At 53.7% G+C, this 25,241-nt stretch overlaps 2 protein-coding genes across 3 annotated transcripts in view; one reads left to right on the forward strand and one right to left on the reverse strand.

The window, feature by feature from the left end:
• Window positions 1–251: 251 nt before the first annotated feature.
• Window positions 252–7,546, forward strand: LOC102936139 (regulator of G-protein signaling 20). The gene is made up of 4 exons (XM_037881725.2): window positions 252–956; window positions 5,381–5,473; window positions 6,002–6,230; window positions 6,739–7,546. Exons 1-4 carry the CDS (start codon window positions 838–840, stop codon window positions 6,925–6,927), a joined length of 630 nt encoding a protein of 209 aa, XP_037737653.1. The 5' UTR covers window positions 252–837; the 3' UTR covers window positions 6,928–7,546.
• Window positions 7,547–9,268: 1,722 nt separating this feature from the next.
• The window catches only part of TCEA3 (transcription elongation factor A3), a 32,101-nt gene continuing 16,128 nt past the window's right edge, over window positions 9,269–25,241 (reverse strand). The window contains exons 5-15 of one of the 2 annotated variants that reach the window (XM_037881723.2): window positions 24,763–24,837; window positions 23,883–23,951; window positions 22,093–22,161; window positions 21,714–21,797; window positions 20,190–20,267; window positions 19,395–19,558; window positions 18,559–18,615; window positions 15,342–15,496; window positions 14,087–14,233; window positions 13,108–13,179; window positions 9,269–11,678 (exon numbers count right to left, since the gene is read on the reverse strand). In XM_037881723.2, the coding sequence (XP_037737651.1) occupies window positions 11,670–11,678; window positions 13,108–13,179; window positions 14,087–14,233; window positions 15,342–15,496; window positions 18,559–18,615; window positions 19,395–19,558; window positions 20,190–20,267; window positions 21,714–21,797; window positions 22,093–22,161; window positions 23,883–23,951; window positions 24,763–24,837 (979 nt within the window). In that variant the 3' untranslated portion in view covers window positions 9,269–11,669. The remainder of the gene's footprint in view (window positions 11,679–13,107; window positions 13,180–14,086; window positions 14,234–15,341; window positions 15,497–18,558; window positions 18,616–19,394; window positions 19,559–20,189; window positions 20,268–21,713; window positions 21,798–22,092; window positions 22,162–23,882; window positions 23,952–24,762; window positions 24,838–25,241) is intronic. The other variant, XM_037881724.2, reaches the window with a different exon arrangement.

Below are 25,241 nucleotides of genomic sequence, written 5' to 3' on the forward strand. Positions count from 1 at the left end.
CGGGCAGGCTCCTGGGCCAGGCGCTGCCCCGGGGCTTTGCAACCAGGGAGGCGCTGCCCAGCGGCGGAGGGGCTCGGCCGGCTGCCCCGAGCCGCTCCCCGCCGCTGCCAGGGGAAGAAGGGGGGGGCCGGGGCGCCCGCTCCCCCCTGCAGCGCTCGGGCAGCCCAGCTGGGGCCGCGGCGGGGGCCGGAGACCCAGCGCTCGGCACAGCGCCCCCTGCTGCCGCGTCGGGACACGGCAGCGCCCCCTGCTGGAAAGCGAAGGCACTGCGGCGTCCCCCTAGCGCGCTTGCGGCCGAGAGACTACAGCGCCCCCCTGAGGCGTGGGACTTAGGGTGCAAGCATCCCCTCTGCTCCCCCAATCCCGAGGGAATCTACCCAGCAGAGCCAGTGGTATTCTGCGCCCGTCCCCTCCGGGCTAGGGAAGGACCTTTTGAGAGGGGTGTGGCGGGAGGGGGCTGGTTGGAGAGTCCCTGCAGAATGGGATCCACAAATCTAAATAGGGTCACCTGTGCCCTGGGGTGGGATGCAGCCTAGAGGGGACCAGTGGGTGAGTGTGTTCTGCTGTGTAGAGGATGCTCTGGGGGCAGTGATGGCTCCCTCCCTTCCAAATGGCCTGGGGTGGTCCCCTAGTCTCTGCTTTCTTTGCACTTCTTGTTCTAAACCCTTGGTCTCGTCACCATCCTAGATTGTCATTCTAGATCCTTCTTCCAGGCTCGTTAGCCTTCTGCACTATTGCTCTTTCGTCAGGGCCACGGTGTGCATCCATTAGGAGAACGTGGGAGAGCTGTGTGTGGGCGATCCTCCTGGCCTTGCTTTCTCCCCCGCTCTCCAGGGAATGGAGTCCAGCCCATCGGAAAAAGGCAGGCGGCTCACCGAGACCTGGCACCCGCGGTGCTGCTGCTGTGGCCCCAAACTCTGCTGCTTCTGCTGGTGCTGCTGCAGCAGCTGCTTAAGGTGACTGCTCGGAGAGGGCGTGCATTAGAGGCTTGAGGGGCATGCATTTTACCTCTGTGGGGCTCTTTCAGATGAGACCTTTCAGTGGCGCTGGAACAATTTTTACAGTGGGGGTGCTGAAAGCCAGTGGTCCCCAAACTTTTTACTTTGCACCTCACCTTACCCCTGTCTGTGTCCCCTCTCCCCAGAGCCGGGGCCAGGACTGGGCCGTGGCTCCGGGATGGGGAGGGGACGCGGACAGAGGTAAAGGGGCCGAGGCTGGGACCACAGCTGGGGCTGGCAACGGAGCCCCAAGCTCGGGTCCGGCGGCAGCTGGAACCCCGCATGCGGGTCCGGGAGCGGAGCCCTAGGCGTGGAGCTGGCGGCCGAGACCCCGTGCAAAAACTGAGGGGTGCTGCAGCATCCCCCACACCCCTAGTTCCCACGCCTACGAGGCCTTTAAAACCAAGGCCCTGTCTGATTTACTGAACACTAAAGATCCCACAGTCTTTACTGGTAAGAGTAAAGATTTGGCGTCCTGGCTGTGGCCCCATTCATGTGTAGCACGATGTCTGGTGGGTGGGTGTCCTCCACGACCCTAGAGGTGTCTGCATTTCGGTGCTCCGGTGGTGCTGTCGGATGGAGAGCTATTCACGTTGGAATGTTCAAATCAATGGTTAGAACTGATTTAGGAAGGATCGAGTGGGCAAAAGGAGAGTAGCTCTCTATGTCAAAAAGGGTTTCCAAGTCACTGATAACTCCAAAGCAGATGATCCTGAATGCTTATGTCCTAACCGATAAAGCATAAAATGGGGTATTAGTTGGTGTCAGCCACAGCCCCTTTAAACTGCACTAAGGAAGAGGATGACCACTTCCTTACGCACCTATCTACAAGGTGTAGGGGGAAAAGGCTGCGGATCATGGGGGCCTTCAGTCTGAGTGACACATGCTGGAGGGCTCACGCTGGCAGGACTAAAATATCCTTGGAATTTCTAAAGCTTAGAGATGACAATTTCCTAGCTCAAAAAGTGTTGCAGCCAACATGGGGGAATTTTATGTTAAACCTGGTCCTAACAGATAAAGAAGAACTGATCTCACAACTAAAAGATAACAGTAGCTTAAGTTCAAGTGATCATGACTTGATTACATGTATAATGTGCAATGAAAATAAAGTCCAGACCACTAATATATTTACTTAGTGCTTTAATAGGACCAATTTCACAAAGCTGCAAACAACTCTGAGCCAAATCAGCTGTGAGGAAGAATTTAGTTAGAAAAATATGAATGATAATTGGGACTCATTTAAGAACACCTTACTAGATACACAAAAAGCCACAATCCCATGATTCAGGGGCCATGCTGCTTAAAAAAAACTACTCAGTTTAGAGGGGAAGTGAAGGCAGCTATAAACACATGGAAGAAAGGGAAAGTTGATAGCAATGAATATAAATCAGAAGTTAGGAATTGTAGAAAATTGATAAGGGAAGCCAAGGGACGCAAGACGACATCTATGGCCAGCAGAGTTAAGGACAAAAGAAGTTTTTATAAATATATTAGGAACAAAAAGAATCCTGACAATGGTACTGGTCCGTTACCAGATGGAAATGGTAGAATTATCAGTAGTAATGCAGAAAAGGCAGAAGTGTTCAATAAGTATTTGGGGGGGGAAACATATGATGCAGTCTCATCATCTAGGGATGGTAGCAAACTTTTCACTCATATTTCTGGAGGATGTTAGACACAAGCCACTAAAGTTAGACATTTTTAAATCAGCAGGTCCAGATACCTTGCAGGCAAGAGTTTTAAAAGAGCTGGCTGAGGAGCTTGCTGGAGTGTTAATGTTGCTTTTTAATAAGTCTTGGAGCCCTGGGAAAGTTCCAGAAGACTGTAAGAATACTGATGTTGTGCCAATTTTTAAAAAGGATAAACAGGATGGCCCACGTAATTATAGGCCTGTTAGCTTGACATCGATCCCAGGCAAGATAATGGAGCAGCTGGTACAGGACATGATTAATAAAGACCTAAAGAAGGGTAATGTAATTAATGCAAATCAATGTGGGTTTATGGAAAATAGGTACTGTCAGGCTAACCTATCATTGTTTTTTAATGAGATTACAAGTTTGGTTGATAAAGATAATAGTGTTGTCATAATAGACTTCTGTAACGCATTTGTCTTGCTACAGCACGACATTTTGATTAAAAAACTAGAATATAAAATGAACATGGCACACGTTAAATGGATTAAAAACTGGATAACTGAAGGGTCTCAAAAGTAACTGTAACGGGAATGGTCACTGAGCAGGTCTGTTTCCGGTGGGCTCCCGGTTTGGTTCTTGGCCCTATGCTATTTAACATCTTTATCAATGGCCTGGAAGAAAACATAAAGTCATCACTGATAAAATTTGCAGATTACACAAAAATTGGGGGAGTGGTAAATAGTGAAAAGGACAGGTCACTGATTCAGGGTGATCTGGATCGCTTGGTAAGCTGGGCGCAAGCAAACAATATGCGTTTTAATATGGCCAAATGTAAATGTAGGAAAAACAGGGACTCTATCCTGGGAAGCAGTGACTCTGAAAAAGACTTGGGGAAGGTGGTGGATAATCAACTGAACATCAGCTCCCAGTGTGACGCTGTGGCCAAAAGAGCGAATGTGATCACCAGGAGAATCTCGAGTAGGAATAGAGAGGTCAGAGGTCTAGAAGTCCCAGTCAGGGATTGGGGCCCCATTGTGCTGGGCACCATATACACACAGAATGAAAAGACAGATCCTGTCCCAAAGAGCTTGAAATCTAAGTAATTATTGTTAGTTATCAAACAAACAATGGGGCTTTTCCTCAGTGTGGCTGAGCAGACACAGCAGGGAAAGGAGAGATACAGAAAATAGATGGAGCCCCCACATTGAGAATAATACCTCTCTCTTATATAGTGCTTTTCATCAGTAGATCTGCAAGTGCTTTACCAAGAGCATCAATATCATTACCCTATTTAACAGATAGGGAAACTGAGGCACAGAGAAGGGAAGTGACATGCCCAAGGTGACCTAGCAAAGATAAGAGCAGAACCCCGGTTTCCTGCAACCCACCCTGTCTAGTACTCCACCTGCAAGCCACACCACTTCCCTTATCAACAGAATGATTCTCACAGGTTTCAGAGTAGCAGCCGTGTTAGTCTGTGTCAGCAAAAAGAACGAGGAGTACTTGTGGCACCTTAGAGACTAACAAATTTATTAGGGCATAAGCTTTTGTGAGCTACAGCTCAGTTCATCGGATGCATTCAGTGGAAAATACAGTAGGAAGATACATATATACAGTGTGACAGACGCAGACCAGTGGGGTGCAGGAGTCTGGTCAAAGCCAAAGGGAGGGATAGCTCAGTCGTTTGAGCATTGGTCTGTTAAACCCAGCGTTGTGAGTTCGATCCTTGAGGGGGCCATTGAGGGATCTGGGGCAAAAATTGGGGATTGGTCCTGCTTTGAGCAGGGGGTTGGACTAGATGACCTCCTGAGGTCCCTTCTAACCCTGATATTCTATATTGGCCACTGGCTGAACAGTTTCCTATTCCCTGAGTGACCAGAGCAGGCCCTAGAGCAATCAGGAGCCTGCCAGAACCAATTAAGACAGGCAAGCTAATCAGGACACCTGGAGCCAATTAAGAACTTTCTAGATTCAATTATGGCAGGCAGGCTAATCAGGACACCTGGTTTAAAAAGGACCCATCAGATAGTAGGGGAGTGTGCCAGGAGCAGGGAGTGAGAAGGCGTGTTGCTGGAAGAGCAAAGAGTTCAAGTGTGATCAGGCTTCAGGAGGAAGATCCTGCAGTGAGGATAAAGAAGGTGCTGGGGGGAAGGCTATGGGGAAGTAGCCCAGGGAGTTGTAGCTGTCATGCAGCTGATACAGGGAACATTGTGGACAGCTGCTATCCACAGAGCCCTGGGCTAGAACCTGGTGTAGAGGGTGGGCCCCTGATCAGACACAGGAGGAGTTGACCTGGTCTGTGAGAAACACCAGAAGGGAAGATCTAAATTGGAAAGGGATCTGCCCTGTCCCTGACCCACTAGGTGGAACACAGAGACTGCGGGGTTTGCTCTCCGTTTCCCCCACGCTGGCCAGTGATGAGGTTAGCTGAGTGGACGGCAGGTTTGAGCCACTAGCAAGAGTGACCAAACTGAGGGCTGCCGTGAATCTCTGAGGCGAGCAAATCCGCCAATAAGCGCAGGACCCACCGAGGCAGAGAAGGAACTTTGTCACAACTGAGAAAATGAAAAAATGGGTCCTGCCATACCAACTCTAATGAGACTCACAGGTTTGTTACTCCAACCCAGAGAAATCTGCATGGTTACCGGTCCACTTGGGAACCATGTTTAGGGCTTGGATCCTCCTTGTTCACACAGATAAAATGTCCCCGCCACTCTCCACCACAAATTCCATGTCCGTCCGTTTCAGGAGTCGGACGGTGAGAAGGAGACAAAGAGACAGGTTCGGGCACAAGACGTCCAGTGTCTCCCAGCTGGAGATCCCCCCGCCCCTCGAGGAAAGGTATGTCTGACGCCACCCAGCATGCACCATGCAGGAGGACGGGCCTCAGATAGCGACCAGAAGCTGGAACACAAGGAAGAACAATAAGTGGCTCTTTTTAAAAATTAAAGTCACCAAGGTTGGGTCTGAGCTGATCCCCTGGGTCGGAACACATGAGATGTGGGGAACATTCAGATCGGGTCCAAACGTTGAGGTCAGGTTTGTCTCCCAGGAGCACTGTCCCGTGCATCTCCTTAGTTTTGGCTCTGCCACGGCAAAGAGTTGGGGATGATCCGGGGCAGCAGGGCCAGGGAGTACCACACGGTCAGCCCCATCAGCCCAGGAGTTGGGATAGGCACTCTGCGTGCCACTGAGCAGGTGGCTTGGGCAGGGAGTTGGGGCAGGTCCTGCACAGACTGAGTTGAGTCAGGGATGGATGGCAGCCGGGGGATGGAGGGGTGGGGTACTGAAAAGGGAACATGTCATGCAATTGCCAGGACTCTGTCTAGAGGTCATGTCTCTCTCGCTCACTCTCTCCTCGTCTCCTAGGCTCACCGTGGAAGAAGCGGCCTCCTGGAAGTGCTCGTTTGATTGCGTGCTGGCGAGCCCGGCTGGCCGGAGCGTCTTCATGGAGTTCCTGCGGACGGAGCACAGCGACGAGAACATGGCCTTCTGGCTGGCCTGCGAGGAGCTCAAGAGGGAGCAGAGCCAGGAGCAGGTCTGCGAGAAAGCCAAGAAGATCTACCTGGATTACATTTCTATCCTGTCCCCAAGGGAGGTAGGTCTGCCACCGCCCTGCTGGGAGGCAGCTCAGGGGACATCACTCCCAGCTTATGCCCTCCCATTGTTGTCGCCTTACAACGTAATGCAACAGCCAGGTAAACAAGGCCCTAAACGCCAGGCACTGCCTTGAATATTGGGGGAGGACAGCATAGAGTGTCTCCTTGCACCTGACGCCCCAGCAATGGGACCGTCCCCAAAGCAAGTGGTCCTCTGACATCAGCCACCTGAGCTTCCCTGGAGCAGTGGCTCCTGGCTGTAGAGTTGACCCCTACTTTATTTGGAATGGGTAGGTCCTTGAGTTAGCTGTCCCGGTCTCACAGTTAGCTGCCAGGTCACAGCAGCTCACGGCACTTTGGAACCATCTATGCCAGTGCCTGAGAAAGGCTGGGGTCTCTCCAAAGAGCTCTTGGCGGGGCCCTGGACAGCCAGGGCATCCCAGCACAGCCGCTGCGTGAGGAGTCCTGGTCCCTGGGTTCAAGAGTGTTGCCCGTCTCCCTCCGCAGGTCAGCATCGATGCGAGCGTGCGCGAGTCAATCAACAGGTCCCTGGCAAGGCCCAGCGCGCAGATGTGCAACGAGGCCCAGGGGCAAATCTACACTCTCATGCACCGAGACTCCTACCCCCGGTTCCTGAACTCACCACTGTACAAGTCACTGGAGCAGAGACTGGCTGCGCTGGCTTGTGACACCTAGCCAAGCCCCGGGCACGCACACGCGTGTCAGGATACTGCCACTCCTTCAGATTCCTGCCAGCTCCTCAAGGCACCGGGGGAAGACGGGACAACCCTAGAGACAGAGCCTCAGTGCTCCCTCTCTCCCCGTGGGTGAAGCCACTGGTGTTTTGGTAGCAATGTTGATCTAGAACTTACTCTCATCTGACTGAACCAAACAAGATGTAACTCATGCTGGGCTTTGGGAGAATTTCACTAGGGCCTGTAGAGATGGGACGAGCCTGGGGTCCTAGAATTGGGAGCCTTTCAGAGCATTGTTTGTCCTAGAATTAGGATGGTATCTGTGCTGGCGTGGTTCTAGAGCATGGACGATATGTGTGGCTTGGACCATGGTTCTAGAACATGGATGGTCACAAGCTGGAGTGGGATCTAGAGTGTGGCTTGTGTGTGATCTAGGGGTTCTACTACATGACTTGTACGTGAGTCTGGGTCTGTGGAACAAAGGTTATATCTGATCTGTGATAGGTTCTAGAATGTGGGGCCTTCTCAAGCTGTGGGGTGTTTAGGATCGTGAAGCTTTGAGAACTTGAAGCACCGTGTTTTTGTTTTAGGGGCACGAGAAATTCCCCACCAACATTTAATTGTGTTTCAGAATTTCTAAGAGTTTCATAAATCTCTTAAGTGGGCTTTTTCCCCACCTCTCTGAGCCAAGTCAACAGGGCTTAGCTACTCTCTTAGTACTGGAGCAGGTCCCAGCGGGCCAGCACATTTAAAATCCGGCCAAGCAGCTCACAGGCCCAGCTCTAGATGGTCACTAGAGAAGACACTAACATTATTTTATTTATCAGTTGGGGCTGCAAAAATGAATTCTGTCCCGTGAATGCAAAAAAAAAATAAAAATAAAAAAATCCACAGGGGATTAATTTAAAAAAATGACTTGGCTGGTACATACCAGACATTACTAGCCACTCGCTAGAGTCTTTAGACCATATGTGCAAAGGTGGCTACTTGTTTTGGTTGTCCACCTTTAGCCACCATGGGCATGATTTTCAGAGGCAGTGAGCCCCCATATATCTCATGGGAATTACATGTACCCAGAAAAGCGTCTCAGAGGCATCTTGCGTTAGGTGCCCCAAAAAATCCTGCCTGAAAATTGGCTATTTTAACAGCTCCTCTCATTGGCGCTACAAGATATCATTCATGTTTTATGATTTGTGGCCAGTCCTATCTCGCTCATTCTAAGAGGCTGCAACTTCTAAATGCCCAGGGAACGGGGGGGAGGGGGGTGCACCCGCGCACACTTGGGAGCTTATGTACGAAATGAATCGGTGAATCTATCTTTTTTTCCCTCACGAGAGGCATTCCCATCACAAAATCCCGCACCACAGGTGCCATTAATAATGATGTAACACTTTCATCCATAGATCTCCACATGCTTAACAAGAGAAGAGCAGAACCATCATCCTTGCTTTGGAAGATGGGGGGGACTTAGGCACAGAGCAGGGAAGTGACTTGCTCAGGGTTGCACAGCAAAGCCAGGACTAGAACCCAGGTTTCCCAACTCCTTCTCTGGTGCCCGAGCCATGGGACGATGCTGCCTCCACTCACTGGCACCTTTGTTCCACCATTCCCCTTTCACGCATATATCAGCATAATTCCAGTGGATACAGTGCACTTGGCTACGTGATGTCTCTGCCAGAGGAGACCTCAACATGAGTAATACCCAGCTCTTCCCAGCAGATTTACAAATATAGGTCAGTAGCATTAGCCCTATTTTGCCAGCAAGGAAACCGAGGCACGGAGCAGGGACATGCCTTCCCAAGGTCACCCAGCAGGCCAATGGCAGAGCCAGGAATAGCATGCAGGACCCATTAGCCCCAGTCCAATGCTCTATCTACTAGGCATTGCAGCCTCCTTGACAGAGATGAAGGCACAAATGGCTTGTGGTTTCAGATGCCTCCATTTTTGGGGTGCTCAGCGTGAGAACCCTTCAGAAAGCACTCAGCCCCCACCTCTCAAAACCAGGTGCCCATTAGCAGACACCATAAAGTGAGGCACCCCCAGTCACTTACGAAAACGCAAACCTAGGGCCTGTTTGTTCTGTGTGAACATTAAAGATCCCAGGGCACTTTGCGGTGGAGTAGACTTTGCTCTGGAGACCTTGGCCTAAATGACCCCTACTCCCAATGCTGTGTGCCACTTGGCTGCTACCCTCCACCCCAGAGCTGGCTGCATGTCAGCAGCACTGTCCATATAGCGTTGGTGATGGGATTTGGGCAGAAAGGCACTAGAGGTATACCATTACAGTAAGAATGGCTAAGTCCCCAGCATGCTGGGGTTCGAAAGCAAGAATACCCAGCCAACACTCTTTACACCTTTATTGCTCTAGCTGGAGATTTTCTCTCCCTTTCACCCCCACTTTTTGGGGGGGAGCAGGGACACATTCTATCTTAGAGAGAAAACAAAGCTGGCTGATCCATACGCTGTGTATGGCAGGGGACTAGCGCCACGGTCCCCTGACTGCAGGAGATAAAGGGATGAAAGCAGGCAGGCACCCAGCCCTGTCTGCGCCGAGCCTGAAGTGGGTCATAAGAGCAGGATTGAGGTGGCAGGAGCTCTGACCCTCTGTCCCATCCCACCCCCGTGCTTTCTCTTCTCCATCCTGCCACTCCTCTACCTCCTTCAGCCTGTCAGCATGGGGCCCAGTGATTTCCAGTCTCGCTCGGTGAAGTTCAACAGTCTCCCCAGTTCAGAGTGGTTAACCCCCCAAAAGTTTGGTGCTGAAGGTAGGAGGTGGCGCTGAATAACAGCTTCCCCCCATGTGACTCCTGCTCCTGTCGGGTCAGGCGTACCGTTAAGAACAGCCTCCCTCGCCTGGAATTTTCCATGGCCAATCCCACCTGGAATCAGGATACACAGAGGCAGCCGCCAAGAAAGGGCACAATTATTTACAACGAAGAGTAACTGCACTTGAGGGTGTGGGGCTTAAAATCAGGTTCCAGGATCAAGTGTAGCAGGGAATTAGGATCAAGTCTTTGTGTAATATCCAGTTTGCAGAAAACAAGTCACCAATGGGAAGGAGAGACCCACGAACAGGTGCAGCTAAAGCCCTGTGCATCTTCAGCTCTCACCTTCTCGGGAAGGAAAGGAGGGTCACTGGTTTTAAAACAGGAGCTCGCTGTCATTCAGTGGACTTCCCACTGAAGGGCAGGAAATCCCTCACTGGCTGGATGGAGGATTAATACTCCAGGACTGCACCACCGAAATGCCAGCAGAGGAGGAATTAAAGGCAGTCCATCTCCCTCTGTTAGCTGTTTTTGCAGGGGGAGTTTGGTGCATCAGAGCAGAGTGTGTTGTGACCACACTCAGGGAAAATACCCACATGTAAAGAGAAGTGTCTGCCCTGATTTGGGTGAGAAGGCTCCCGCTCTTCTACTGGTTCCTCTTCTGCACCCTGATTCCCAGCGACCTTCAACCCCATTACAGTCCCTCTCATCCACACACCACAAAGCAGCCCGAGAGCCCGGTGGAGACAAGGGGAGCTGAGTGCTACCTCTACAGGGTGTACACACCTAGTGGATCCTATATGGAGAACTGCCCAGGGGAGCCAGAGAGCAGCCTATAAGGCTGTGCCTATGGGTCTGGGGCAGCCCAACAGCCCTTTATAATGGGGCTGAAATAAGGGGAGAACTGGTCTCTTCTCATGGTACTTCCCCCATCCTGGAGCCGAAACGCCATCCGTTAGGAGATCAGCCCTCCCAGCAGCCGGTTACACATATGTCCATGCAAAACGCATGCCAGAAGCCAAGCACACCCCTGGCAGCACGTCATCGCAGCCCAGGGACTGGGTGTCAGCCAGCAGGACTCCACCTGCTCCGTCCCTGGAGCGGGAGCATCCCCAGGGTGCTGTCAAGGGCAGAGTGCAAGGGGCTTTCGGTGCCCCCTGGTGGCTTGTGCGAGGACTGATGCCGACACAGCCCCGGAGAGCTGCCTTCCAGATCGGAGCGGACACAGGGGGGTAGACGGGAGTCTTCACTCCAGGAATGACAATTTGAGACACACGGGCCTGTGGATTGCCCTGGGCAGGGGACGGTAGGAAGCCTCTGCCTCCGAAAGCAAATGCTGCCTGGGATTTGGAAAGCCCTGCTCCCGTGCATAACAGGGAGATTCGCTAGAGGCAGGCCGCCGAGATTCAGGGATCACCCGGCTCATAAAAACAAACAGGGGTCAGCTTAACCTGCCCAATGAAAGGGACGAGCACGGGCGAGGGGGCTGGGCACCTCGGCTGCTGCTAGGCTACTTCCTGTGAGCTCGAAGAACAGCACCCCAAAACCTCTGGCAGGGCAGATTTCCCCTGGGCTCTGTCATGCTCCATGCACCCACTGCTTCCTCCAGGGTGATGGACTAGAATGACCCAGCAGGTCCTTCCAGGCTAGGGTTCCAATGATCACTCCAGTCAAAATATAGACATCAAAAAAGAGGAGTCTCCTAGGGGCTGGCACCCTGGCATCGCACCTTCTGGGCTTGAGGCTCAGGTACCCCTAACGCCAAACAATCCCTCCCTCTAGCCAGTGAGTGACTCCTCATTACATTCTCGGGAGCCAACAGGGAGGGACTTTCAGCGCCTCTCTCAACAGGTTAGTTCTCTTCCCTTCCCCTCCCCCCACCCCCACCCCCAGTTTCAAATTTGGATGGTCAGAGATTCTCCTTTGCCGTCCGGCTGCATCGTCTCCGCGGGTGGCCCGGGTGCAAACAGGAGCGGCCTCAGCAGAACTGGAAGACAACACAGGAGGGAACAAGTGAGTGACTCCTCTCCTGCTGGGGCTAACTAAGCTTCTAGCAAAAACGCCACTAAAGAGACCAGGGTCGGTTCAGGAGTGGGCTCCCGTTGCTGGAGGGTGCAGAGAGAGAGATTCAGGAATCCAGAAGGACACTTGCTGGTGTATTTTAGGTTGGAGGGGGATGAAAAACGGGCACTGAGTTCCAGACCAGTGGTTTTCAAACTTTTTTTCTGGCGACCCAGTTTAAGAAAATTGTTGATGCCGGCGACCCAATGGAGCTGGGGAGGAGGGGTTTAGGGTGTGGGAGGGACTCAGGGTTGGGGTAGAGGATTGGGGTGCGGGGGTGAGGGCTACGGGGTGGGGCCGGGAATGAGGGGGCTCTGGGCTGGGGCAGGGGGTTAGGGTGCAGGAGGAGATCAGGGCTCTGGGCTGGGGGTGCAGGCTGTGGGCTGGGGCCAGGGATGAGGGGTTTGGGGTGCAGGAAGGAGCTCCGAGTTTGGGGGGACTCAGGACTGGGGCAGGGGATTGGGGCGCAAGGTTGAGGCACGAGTTTACCTCGGGTGGCTCCCAGTCAGCGGCACAGCGGGGGTGCTAAGGCAGGCTTCCTGCCTGTCCTGGCACCATGGACTGCGCTGTGCCCCAGAAGCAGCCAGCGGCAGGTCCGTCTCCTAGGCGGAGGCCCGCAAGTGGCTCCACGCAGCTCTCGCCTGCAGGCACCACCCAGCTGGTGCTCGGGGCAGGGGCAGCGCGCAGAGCCCCGTGGCTCCCCCGCCTAGGAGCCGGACCTGCTGCTGGCCGCTTCCGGGGTGCAGCGCGGTGTCAAAACAGGACTATCCCGCCTTAGCTGGGCAGCACTGCCGACAGGACTTTTAACAGCCGCCCTCCCCCGGCCATGTTATAAAAGCTCCACGGCCCACCTGGGCCACAGCAACTTTTTTCTGCATATAAAAGCCAGGGCTGGCGGTAGGGAGCAGTAGGCAAGGCTATTGCCTAGGGCCCCACACCACAGGGGCCCCCCGCAAAGCAAAGTTGCTCAGGCTTCAACTTCAGCCCCAGGTGGCAGGGCTCAGGGCCCCGAGCTTCAGCCTCGCATGGCGAGGCTTCGGCTTTCTGTCCTGGGCCCCAGCGAGTCTAACGGTGGCCTGGTTTGGCGGTCCCTCCCCCCCCCGAAACCTGTTCGCGGCCCCCACAGTGGGCCCCGGACCCCTGTTTGAGAACCACTGTTCTAGAGCACATGATGCAGGGGAAGGAGACGTGGATATAACACTCTAGAGCGTGGCTGTGTTCTAGAACACCTAATGCATGGGGCTGAGATGTGGACACTGCATTCTAGAACGCCATGCTGGGTGTGGGTGAAATGGACACTACACTCCCGAGCAATTGCTCTGTCTCCCCCTCGAAGGAGAGCAATGAGTACAGACCTTCCAGCGGTTCCCGCACTCGTTACACAGCACGAACGTTGTCATGGGTTCATCGGCGCTACGCGTCTGGACCTACGGAGAAAACCAGTCACGCAGACTCAACAGGGAGGATGGAAGTGTCTGCTTTGATTCCATCTAACTTCCAGGCTCTGAGGGAATGGACATTGGGGATGGAGGAGGAAGGGAATCCTTGCAGATGGAATGAGAACCGCACCGGACCTTCTCCAAAACTCAGTCCCCCACCAAACCACAAACCAGTTCCCCTATCTGAAAAGTTCCTTTTATCTTCTCCTCCTTCCCTGTTATTTCGGATCGTGCTTCCCAGGCTGCCTCTGCTCCTCCCTGCGTCTCAGCCCCAGGCAGAAGCACGAAGTAGTGGAAATCCCACAGGAAAGTACGATCCTCCCCTAAATTCCAGCCCAGCCTTGCAGGCGCAAGAGGCCTGGATAAGGTCTTGTGCTTTGGGGTGGTACGGCTGAACCTCCAGGAGCCACCTCCCCCACAAGGAAACAGATGCAGTCCAGGGGTTGAGTGGCATGAGGGGCAATGGGCCTGACTGGAAGCCTCTGGTCTTCCGCGGATCTCTGGGCTAATCCTCCTAAGGTTGCAGGGACATAACTCGTCACAGTAAAGTAGAATCCTTGTAGGAAGGTCCCAAATTTCTCTGGACTATCAGACAAGCAAGACTCGAAGGCAAGAAAGTCGATGGGGAAGGAGACCAGCTTGGAGACCATTAGAGAGGGAGGTCTGGCAATGGGGATTCAGGTAAGCAGGACCCCACTGTATTTCCAGGTGGCTAAGAGCCCTTAGCTATGGCTATGGTTTGATGGCCCTTGGCATTTGCTGAACCTGCTGCAAGTCAGAGTGGGCTAGCCAAGTTCTCCGCACTGACCCTGGAGTGGGTGGAACGTTCCCTGCAGGTGGGAGTGGCACCAAAGCCATTGCTCTGGGCTCAAGGCCCCCTGCCCACGGTGCCCACCTGGTTGTAAGTGCAATTCTTCTTCTTGCACTTGCCGCACTGGAAAAGGTCCGTGGTGGTGCCCCCGGTCTTCGCCATCTGATGCTCCCGGATGGCTTCTAGGGTCATGGCGTTCCTCAGCTCCTTCAGTTCATCACTCGCCATTTCCTGCAATGGGTCACAGTACCCAGGTCAGAGCTACAGAGGCCAACAGGTATTTCTACTCGCATCATTTTCTTACTCCCAGGTTCCCAGAGTCCCTGGAGGAACTTCTCTCCAGTGCACGCACACACAGACAAGCACACGCACACAGGTCCACCTGCCATCTCTGCATCTGAAATCAGATGGGAATCTTCTTACAATCCACCAGCAGCACGACCTCACTGAGGGCCTGTGCAAGTGTGAGACCAAGGGAGTTGGCTGGGCCGAGACCTCTCACTCCTGACACGTGACGTTCCCTGCTATCCCAGTCCTGGGTCCCCACGTCCCCTTCCCAATGCACCCCTGCTGCTGTCCCAGTCCTGCAAGCTTCCCCACAGCTCTGCCCACGTACCTCCAACCCAAGGTGCAGCCACGTGCTGCTATTCCAGCCTTGGGCTCCTCACGCACGGCTTGGCTGATGCTCCTCAATCCTGTCCTCCGGCGTCCTTGCTATTCCAGCCCTGAGCTCTGCTGATGCCCCACAACTCTGACCTGAAGCCCCCCTGCTATTCCAGCCCTGGGCTTGCCCCACAGCTCTGCCAATGCCCCTGAACCCTACCTTGCAGCCCCCAAGCCCCGCTATTTGTGACACTCCTGGGCAGAGAAAGCAAACTACACTTGGATTTTGCAGCATGTACAATGGGGACTAGGCTATGACAATGGGCCTTGTTTCCACCGAACGTGGGATTTCCAGCCCGAGCTCCAGGGGGGTGCTGCACAAATTCTTTGGCCACCTCATCCCCCCGCTGCAACTGTCCTCAATCTGCACGGGGGATGCCGCTGAGCAACGTGGGAAACTCACTCACCGCTTCTGGCAGGCTGCCTCCGCCAGACTCAGCGATGCTGCATGTGACGTGCTGCCCTGGCCTCCCTGCTCTTACGACAAGCCTACAGCACCTCCAGTGCCCCTGGGCCTGCAGCCTCCCATGTCAGCAGCTTCTTGCCCTACTGCTAAGCTCTGCCCGAGTCCCACCAGCGATCGTGCAGACGGAAATGATCTCTCAGGGACCCAATTCTTCTCCGAGTCAGTCACCGGGCATCCCCCTCCCTTCACACCTCCCACCCTGTTACTCACCTCTGCTGTCATCCTAGCAATGAGGCTGGGGGAGATGGCTCCATTCAGCACATTCCTCCGCAGGTTGGGGTTCTTGGGGTCCTTCAGGTTACTGATCCTGCTTCTCACGCGGTTGCGGTACTTCATGTCGGTGCTCTTCAGCTCCTGGAAGATATGTGGCACCGTCAAGGAATAAGAGCCCAAGGATGACAGGACACCGCAGCGGTGGGTTATGAATGTACAGGTATCAGTGGATACCCTTAGAGGGGCCCATCTGGGCTTTGGGACACCCAGAGAACCAGGCCACACTCTGGGGTTTCGTGGGAACATCTTCCAAAGTTTCTACCTCCCTAGGTTTTGCTTTCAACATTTGGATTCAGACAAACCCTAGAACTCAGTCAAAGCTCTTCAGCTTCCTGTAGCTTTGATGCCAAGCCCTGGCTGGATCCCAGGCTCCCTAGGAAACAGACCCAGAGTTGCCTTCATTAAACCTGGCCCGAGACTTGAGTTTGTAGTGGAGACCAGTGATTTTGGGGCTGGCCCTGCTCCTGTTGAAATCATGAATGTTTTGCCAGCAGGATCCAGTCCTCCCTCTTCTCACTAATCTCTTGTCTATTACACGGTAGCTTCCCTGTAAGGTACAGGACAGGGCAGGCCACTTAACCTCCCCTTCACCTTGCTGAAGCTGAAATGGAATGCTAAACTGCATTGCACGGTTCAGCCACGAGGTGGCGATGTGCAGAACATACCTCATCTGAGCTCCAGCCTGCCAGTGCATTAATGCAGTGGTTCTCAACCATGGGTCCGGGGCCCCCTGGAGGGCCACAAGCAGGTTTCCGGGGGTCTGCCAAGCATGGCCAGTGTTAGACTAGCTGGGGCCCAGGGCAGAAAGCCGAAGTCTCACTGCATGGGGCTGAAGTCCGGGGCCCTGAGCCGTGCCACATGGGGCTGAAGCTGAAACCTGAGCAATGTACCTTTGTGGGGGCCCCTGAAGCACGGGACCCCAGGCAATTGCCCTGCTTGCTACTCCCTAACACTGGCCCTGGCTTTTCTTTGCAGAAAACCAGTTACTGTGGCACAGATGGGCCGTGGAGTTTTTATAGCACATTAGGTGGGCCTCAGAAAGAAGAAGGTTGCAAACCCCTGCATTAAAGGACGTCACCGGGAACGTGGGGGATCTCCCTGTGAAGGAAGCTCATGAGGGTACAGAAGCCTGACCGGCTTTGTGTAGTAGAGAGAGAGAGCCTGAAACACGAGGCCTGAACTAAAGTCGTGGTCAAGCCTTGCTGATACAAAGCAAATCTAGAAATAAAAGTCATAGAATATCAGGGTTGGAAGGGACCTCAGGAGGTCACCTAGTCCAACCCCCTGCTCAAAGCAGGACTAATCCCCAGTTTTTGCCCCAGATCCCTAAATGGCCCCCTCAAGGACTGAACTCACAACCCTGGGTTTAGCAGGCCAATGCTCAAACCACTGAACTATCCCTCCCCCAACCACAGAGCTATCCCTCCCCCAGTCAAGTGTGAGCAGGAGTCAGGCCCTGTTACAAAACACGCTGCTTGCCAGCTCACAGAACCTGGCCCGAACAGGGCTGGCCCTACAAAACCGCACACACTCCTGGGAAGTGCGAGGCACAGGACACACACACAAACACATTCCAGAAGGGTGGTACCAGACCACCCCGATACAGGGTTATGGTGTCAACACACTCCGCAAAGATGATACAGGGTCACACTGACCCCCTCTTAACGATAAGGTTAGGATGACGGTGTGATGGATAGAGATGTTTTGATCGAACCAAGGTGTGCAAGGTAAAGGGTGGTAACTAACCACGGCAGAGGGGCACTCCGTAACTCGTTTGTTCCGGTGTATAAAAGTAGGGTCACAGAGGGTGTGTCTTTGGCCAGCCGAGAGGGGAATGGAAAGTCCCCCCATTCACTGAGGTCATTGCATTGGGCATACATGTGCTAGCGTCACTGTAGACATTGATCTGGGGAGCTAGGACTGGGCTTCATTGAGAATAAACCTGGCTGGGCGCCTTCGCTTACAAATCCAGTCTTTCAGAGTGACAGCCGTGTTAGTCTGTATTCGCAAAAAGAAAAGGAGGACTTGTACTCTAAGGTGCCACAAGTACTCCTTTTCGTTTTGCAGATCCAGTCTTGTGATCTTCGTGGGCAGTCTGATCGAGGTCTGCTGTGGCGGCTCTCTGCCCAGAGCTGGGACAGCACACGCTGGGAACTCACCAACGCGGCCAGTGACTAGCTATACTTCGTACATGACAGAAGGAGCTCTTGGGATTACCTCCATGCTGGCTTGCAAAGGGCCTTTACATTATAAGCTGCCAGCACAGCCGAACGGTTGCATCCACAGCCCGAGAGCGCGGGAGCAGCTTCTAGGAGCAGCTGAGTACCCACGACTCCCACTGACTACAGTGAGAGTTCTGGGGGCACAGGAGTAACCCACTTGTGTGTGACATGCCCCCCTGTAGGTTTATGGGTCTGGCTACGCTGCCATCAGAGGTGTGAGTGCAGCATGTGTAGCCAGACCCGAGCCAGCCTTGATCAAAGCTAGTTGAGTAACAACAGGAGCGAAGCCCCAGCAGCCTGGGTAGTGGCCTGGGTATGTACCCAGGGGACAGGGTGGGCAGGGGTAGCTCCTGCCACCATCCATGCTGCCACGGCTTCCCTCCTGGTGTTACTCGAGTGAAGCTAGCTTGGGTGAGTCTACAGGTGCTGCAGCCACCTCCCAGATGCAGTGGAGACCTACCGGGTGCCTGCTTAGAGCGCCACGCAGCGGGGGCACCCGAGCTGGCTCCCCTCGTTATAAAAGAGAGGGGCCAGCTGGCAGGGTGGCAGGGCGTTCTCTGCGGGGGCTCCAAGGCTCTGGATCTTGCTCTGAAACAGCCTGCCTTTGGGCACACAGCAAGATTCCCCTGCTGGAGAGGGCTGAGGGTAAGCGAAGAAGGGGAGGGAAGGAGCCTGCGGAGGTGTCTGGCCGGCTGCGTCTCTGTCGAAATGATGCTGGGGTTTATCGTTTTGTTAGCGGTGCATTCGGACCTCCGGAGCCCGGGACAGGCATCGGCTGTTGTTAATTTACATCTAGCTAAATGCAGTGGGGGAGATCCTAAGTTCCAGCCCCACCAACAGGCCAAGAGGGGCAGGGCTACCCTTGGATTCAGGCTCGGTCCCCAGTAGCAAGGCAGGCAAACCGAACCACCGCCCAGCCAGCCAAAGGATATGGTCTTCGATTTCAGAGGCCATCTTGTCACAGTTGACTCCAAACTGTTTGTAATCATCTAAAGCAGGGGAGAGCGAGAGAGAGGGGGGTGAACACACTTCAGAACCCAGAGAACGTGCCGAAAGGTACAACAGGCTTCATCAAAGCAGAATTCAAAGAAACCACTAATTATCGGCATAACAAGTTTGACACCGAAACCGAATTCCTTCAGATTGATTTGTATCCCCTCTGTTGATTACTGCAGGGATGCCTGCGCGCCACTGGGCCATACCCATCTGTTTGTTAGTGCAGGGTCGCTTGTGAGCAGCCAACGATAAATGATTATCATAGGCTTATTCACAAGTACCGTGCAGGTTCGTTATTGGAGGGTTGCTTATGCACTCCAGGCCACGCTCACTGGTTTGTTATTGCAGGGTTGCTCTGAGAAGTGCTGACCCGCTGGCTGTGAAAGAGTTGGCTTGTTTTAAACACACACAGCAAACAACACAGCGTTTGCAGTTTGCAGAGATGCAAGAAAGGAGCCAGTAGGTTAAATTTCGGTCCTACCAGCAGTGAGGGGTGTCCCTTCAAACCCATGGCACATCGAAAGGCATGACCTGGTGGAAGCCAATTGAGTTACACCCAGGAGAAATTTGGCCGTGTGGGTTTTTTGCAATGAGCAACTAAACCAATCATCAAAACCGCCAAAGCGCCCAGCAGTGACGGGCTCCTATTCGGGTCACAGTCCCAGCCCTTGTTCCTGCTCTGCCTCCACCCAGCGAAAGGGACGCCTCAAAATCAGTCCGCCCTGTGAGCTGCCCCAGGTGACGGCCCCTTCCCAATCCCAGCCCCTCTCACCATCCATTTTCAGGGCAGCCGAGATCATCTCGACGCACTTGTCCCGGACCGAGTCTCCCGTGAGGTAGCAGGACGCCAGGAAGCAGATGGTCGGTGCGAACGTGGGGCTGGAGGGGCTGCTGGGAGTCTTGGGGGTCTCGGGTTTGGATTTGGCACTGTTGGGTCTGGAGAGAACAGACAGGCTGTCACCCCAGGAAGCCACAAGACAAGGCACCTTCCTTGCTAGCCCTAACCAGAGGAGGGGCTCCCGGCACAACCCGAAGCATCTTCACCTGCAAGGGATCCCCCTGTGTGACACTTACCTCACTTCCCAGGAGCCTCTCTACCCCACACTGGCTACCTGTAGCCCCCATGTACTGCTCCCCTCCATGCGGGCAGAGGGAGCGTCTTCAGACCTCCAAGCCCCACGGCCCCTCCATTCCATGCTGTGATGGGGCTGTCTCCACAGCACTAACCCCCCTGCAAACTCCATCCAGCCCACACTGGCCTGGGGATATCTCCTGACTGTTCTCCCGCTCTTCTGCTCATGGGCCTTGGAAAGATCCATCCATCGTGGGTATTTACCCCCACTCCCTTACAAACTGAGCACCTCACCATCTGGAATGTATCTGTCCTCCCTACACCTTTCTCGGATCTAGGCCTAAGTGACTTGCCCAAGGTCACACGGGCAATCTGTGGCAGACAAGGACTTGAACCTAGCTATCCTGAATCCCAAGCTACTGCTCTAAGCATTGGGCCACTGGTAGTGGCTGGCCTCCAGCGTCATCTCCACGAGGCTTTCCCACCCTTCCCTACCTTTCTTCTTTGCCATCACTGGAGTTCTTCCGAGAGCCAGGGGGAGAGGCTGCTGGGTTGGAGCCTGTAGAGGGCCTCCTGGAATCAAAACAGGGAGAGGCAACAGTGCATGTGATGCCAGCAGAGAGAGCGCAGGAGCAAGGGCTGAGGTTCTTCTGGGGATCCCAGCAATAGATCTGTAACGTGCTTGGACACCACGGTGATGGGCATGGTCTAAGCACCAAGGACAGAGATGGTCAGGGATGAGATCGGCTGGTGGGATATCAAACGCTCAGAGCTAACGGCCTGCTCCAACCTCCTCCGAACGCAGCGGGTGTCTTTCCATTGACTTGCATTGGCGTTGGCTCAAGCCCTCAGTGTGCAAACGCCCACGTGCATTGTGGGATCTGAGGTGACAGCCTTCTACGGCCAGCACGTGACGCCTTCCAAGCCCTCGGTGAAGGGCGTTTGGTCTCTTGGGGCATGTCTGCACTGTAAATAAACACCCGCAGCTGGCCCGTGTCAGCTGACTTGGACTTACAAGGCTCGGCTGCAGGGCTATAAAATTGCAGTGTAGACATCTGGGCTTGGCTTGGAGCCCAGGCTCTGGGACACTCCCCCCAGGGGGTCCCAACACCCGGGCTCCAGCCAGAGTCCAAACTTCTGCACCGCAATCTAACAGCCCCACAGCCCCAGCCAGCTGACATGGGTGAGCCGCAGGTATTTACATTGACACAGTGTAGACATACCCCTGGGGGATGATGCCCAGGGCCATTTCAGACAATGCTGAAAGAGAGGGGTACAGGTCATGGACGCCCCAACTCTGCAAAGCCAGTGTGATGTTTACTGCCTCCTGCTGGCTGAGAGCCTCGCTCTGCCATGACAGACGGAGCCCCCTGGGGAATCAGCACGTCATGACTTTCATCACGGCTTCCCTGCCTCCTCCACTTCTTTCTAGGCTTCTGCCTGGTGCCCAGCGACATGGTATCCAAGAACCTTCAAACAAGGAACCTCCATCCAGATGTCCTCTAACTCACCCTACCCACTCCAGTTCTGGAGCCACGACCTGTCCCGGCTAGGGCAGTGTGACCAGCCGGCGCACAGAGCTCCATCACGCACTGGGGACAGGCATCCCCTGCATTGAACCTCAGAATCCCACCTTCCTTTTCCTGCAATAGACCCTCTGGGAGGACAAGAAGTTTTGGAGGTAGGATAAGAAGTAAGGGGCGTAATCTGCAGCAAGGGAGATTTAGTTTGGACTCTAGGAAGAACTTTCTAACGGCAAGGGGAGTTAAGCTCTGTAACCGGCTTCCCGGCCAGGTTGTGGAATCCCCATCATTGGAAGTATTCAAGAAGAGGTTAGACAAACCCCTGTCAGGGCTGGTCTAGGTTTACTTGGCCCTGCTTCTGCGCAGGGGGCTGGACTTGATGACCTCTCGAGATCCCTTCCAGCCCTGCCTTTGTCTGATTCTAGGGTTCTAGGAGGGAACAGGGTGAGATCCCAGCCGTCAGAGGGGTGGCTGGAGGAATGAGCCTCCCCCTTACCTTTCCACCGATGGTCTCTTCTGAGGGGAGGAAGAGGAGGAGGAAGCGGTGATGGTGGAAGATCTTGAGTCTGTAGAGTCTCTCCTGAAAGAGAAGTGGGGGAGGAAGGGCCATGTCCTAAAGCGCAGAGAACAGGGGTTCAGGAGGGAAACACCCACAGAACCAGGGGGCACACAGGGCCTGTAATCCTTAAAGAGGGCATTTACTGGTGAACGGGGCATCCTGTCCAGGGCTTGCAAGAGGGCATGAAGAGAAGGCGGGTCACTGCCGTGTGGAGGAGGTGGTGGCAGATGGAAGATGCCTTTTTTTGAGCTGGGCATGCCACTCTTCCAAAGACAGAGAAGCAAAATGTGCCACAATCCAGCCACTAAACACCTACCTCTCTTTCTTGCCGTCCAAGTGCGACTTTTTAGAGGTGGCGGGAAGGGCTCTGCAGTCGCTGGTCTCCCTTCGTAGGGAAAAAACACAGAGAGGAGAGAGATTAGCTCAGCTGAAATGCTGGCACCGAGCCCCCAAGCCCTCTCTGCTGACAGCTGTGTTGGCATGACCAGCTGTCAGTGGCATGTCTTCCCCAGTGGAACTGTTCACCCTCCTCCCCCGACCCAGTCAGCCTTCTGCAAACACAGCGGGTTCATCACACCCCCTAGTCACCCCTCTTGCAACTGGAGAATTCAAGCATAAAGGGAACCCTTATGCCAGACCCCCAGTCATTAGTGTCACCTAGCGGTTAGAGCAAAAGGCCTGTAAGTCAGGACTCCTGGGTTCTGCTCCCAGCTCTGAGGGGGAGTACGGTGTAATGGTTTGAGCGGGGGCCTGGCAGACTGAACGCCTGTGTTTCTGAAGATATAATTATTGTAATGAGACATGTAAAGCATAAGAATAACTCAAAACATCCAAATTCATAGATATGAAGGCCAGAAGGGACCTTGTCGGACCTCCTGCGTTACCTAGGCCAGAGAACCTCACCCTGTCATTTCCGCACAAGCTACAGCAGATCTTTTAGAAAGACATCCAGTCTCGACCTTGGGACTGCAGGGGATGGAAAAATCCACCTTTTCCTGCGTAATTAACAAGCCAAATCCCGGCCCTCTTCCCTCCTAAGCTTAGAAGACCCTTCAAGCAACAAAAGCACCACAGTCAGTTGCACAGAATGAGAAGCCCCCCCCGGAGCAGGGATCTGATCGTAGCAGCTGGCTGCTCTCTCTGTACAGAACCCAGCCCAAACCCCAGATCCGACCCTGACTTCGGCAGAATTCTGAAACGGGATCCAGCTCCGAGCTTCCCAACTAGCTTGTGTTTCTATAACCAGCCAAACCCGGGGCCCCGTTCTGGAAGCCCTTCAGAGTTTTGCGTCCGTCAAGAATCTGGCTCCGAATCTTTGTGGGTCTAGAAATACCTGACAGCGCCAGTTGCTGCTGCTGAGGCCTTTCGCCTGTTGTAATCCTGCCCTAAACTCACGGCGGTTCGGGAGGCGAGCGGCCAGGCCACGTCCGAGATATTGCCACTGGACATGGCATGGGCCGCGCAATTATCTGTCCCCACAGTGCTTTACCGAAGGCACAGCTCGGAGCAGTCTCAACAGCCCTGCTACGGGCCAAACACCGATTATAAACCCTCGGGTAACTGCTGAATTGTATCACTCACACTTGATGAATGGGTCTCAGTAACAGCACTGAGAACAGTATAGTGATGCAGCCTGCCTTCTAGGCACTGCTGCCTAGTGGCCAGAGCACTGAACTGGGACTCAGAGGGCCTGGGTTCTACTCCTGGCTCTGCCACTGGCCAGCTGGGTAATCTCGGGCAAATCAGAGTGCTCGATGCCTCAGTTTCCCCATCTTTAAAATGGTGATGGTGATACTGACCTCCTTTGCAAAGCACTTGGAGCGCTACTGAGGAAAGGTGCTAGATAAAAGAGCCAGGTTCTGTTATGCATTCACACAGGTATAAAGGCTTGGTGTCTGCAGACCGTGTTATCAGCTCTGACGCTGGAGGACTCCGGGGTTCTACTCCCAACTCTGTCACTGACTCACTGTCGGTTGATCTAAGACCTTGGAAGTCAAGTGGAGTCTTTTCCGTCCACCGCAAGCCCTGTGTGACTTTATTCGCCTTGCCCCTGTCCTGTAACTGCTGCTCCACAAATAAAGGATCTGCGGGCACATAAGCAAGTACCTGTCTGGCTTGGAGTCTGCAGAATGACTCTTTGGGGTTGCCGTGTGAGAGCCGGACTTGCTGGATTTCCTGGGGAGAGAGGGGGTTCAGGGAGAGGGGTTTCTGCTCTTCAGCACAGTTCTATATTTAGTACATCAGATTTCCGCCCCCTCCCCCTTATTTTTGTCTTAGAAACCGTCCCCAAGCACTAGACAAGAAATGAAAAGGAAAGCGAGCTACCCCCTTCATTTCGCTGTCTTCTCCACTTTCCTTCCCCTGTAAGCTTCCCTATCTTTCAACTAAGGGCTACGTCTACACGGAAACTCACTGTGTGGCAGGCTGGGGTGTGAATCTACAACACTAGCTGGCCACCGTGCACTAAATGCTCCCTGGTGCACCCTGATCTACTCTCGTTTGAAAAGCTGAGTCAAGGTCCTCGATTTCAAACGCATCCAAGTCCTGGGCTGTTCAGGTGGGTGGTTTTGGTTCAGCCAAATCAATGAACTCCAAATCTAGCTCCCAGCTCGGATTTCATGCACATGATCCCCTCCCTCAACAGAAACCTTCAGTAATTTGGAGACCGCTCTCTCACTCTCATTTTAACCTGGGTTTATTTCCTTTTTTTATGTTATTTTTTTTAAACACACACTTCTCCCGCTTGTGCCACCGTGATTTGCTGGGGGAAGGCGCAAGTTTTCACGAGGATTTTTACACCACGGCTACGTTCGGGGGTAGAAACGGCTGCAGCGGCCTGAATTGGAATTGGGCGGCTCTAGCTGAAATATACAACGGCGGGTAGTGCCATAGGTGTCCACACCCATCAAGCTGAAAAAAAATTGCACGCCACCATGTCTTCCCCTCGCCCGGATCCAAGCAATAAGGAGGATGCTGGGGAGTTTACCTGTCCTGTTTCTGATCCGATGAATGTTTCTTCGAGCCAGGAAGAGGGCCCACTGCCTTATGATTGGGAAAGTCCCTTTAAAAGAAGGGGAAAAAATGCAGCAAATTACTAACTCCTAAAGGATAAAGGGATGAGCCATTAAGAAGCTAGAGGCCAAATCCTAATTCCATTCAGTTCTGTCGCTGACTTCAGTGGGTCCAAAGGGATGACTTGCAGGAAGGCTACACCTAGCTGGAAAAAAGGGATGGATTTGTAGATGCCACATGGTGAGCAGAGAGGCAGGATGGTCCAGTGGTTAGCGTACTAGCCCATGACTTGGGAGACCTGGGTTCAATGCCTTACACTATCATAAACTTCCTGTGTGACCTTGGGGCCAGTCACTTATGCCCTAATTCCCCAAAGGTATTGAGGAACCTAACTCCTATTGACATGGGCTGGGCTCCCTGGCCAGACTGTATGTCCCATAATGCACCACAGCC

The sequence above is a fragment of the Chelonia mydas genome, chromosome 19 (assembly GCF_015237465.2).
Source record: "Chelonia mydas isolate rCheMyd1 chromosome 19, rCheMyd1.pri.v2, whole genome shotgun sequence".
Classification (NCBI taxonomy): Eukaryota; Metazoa; Chordata; order Testudines; family Cheloniidae; genus Chelonia; species Chelonia mydas.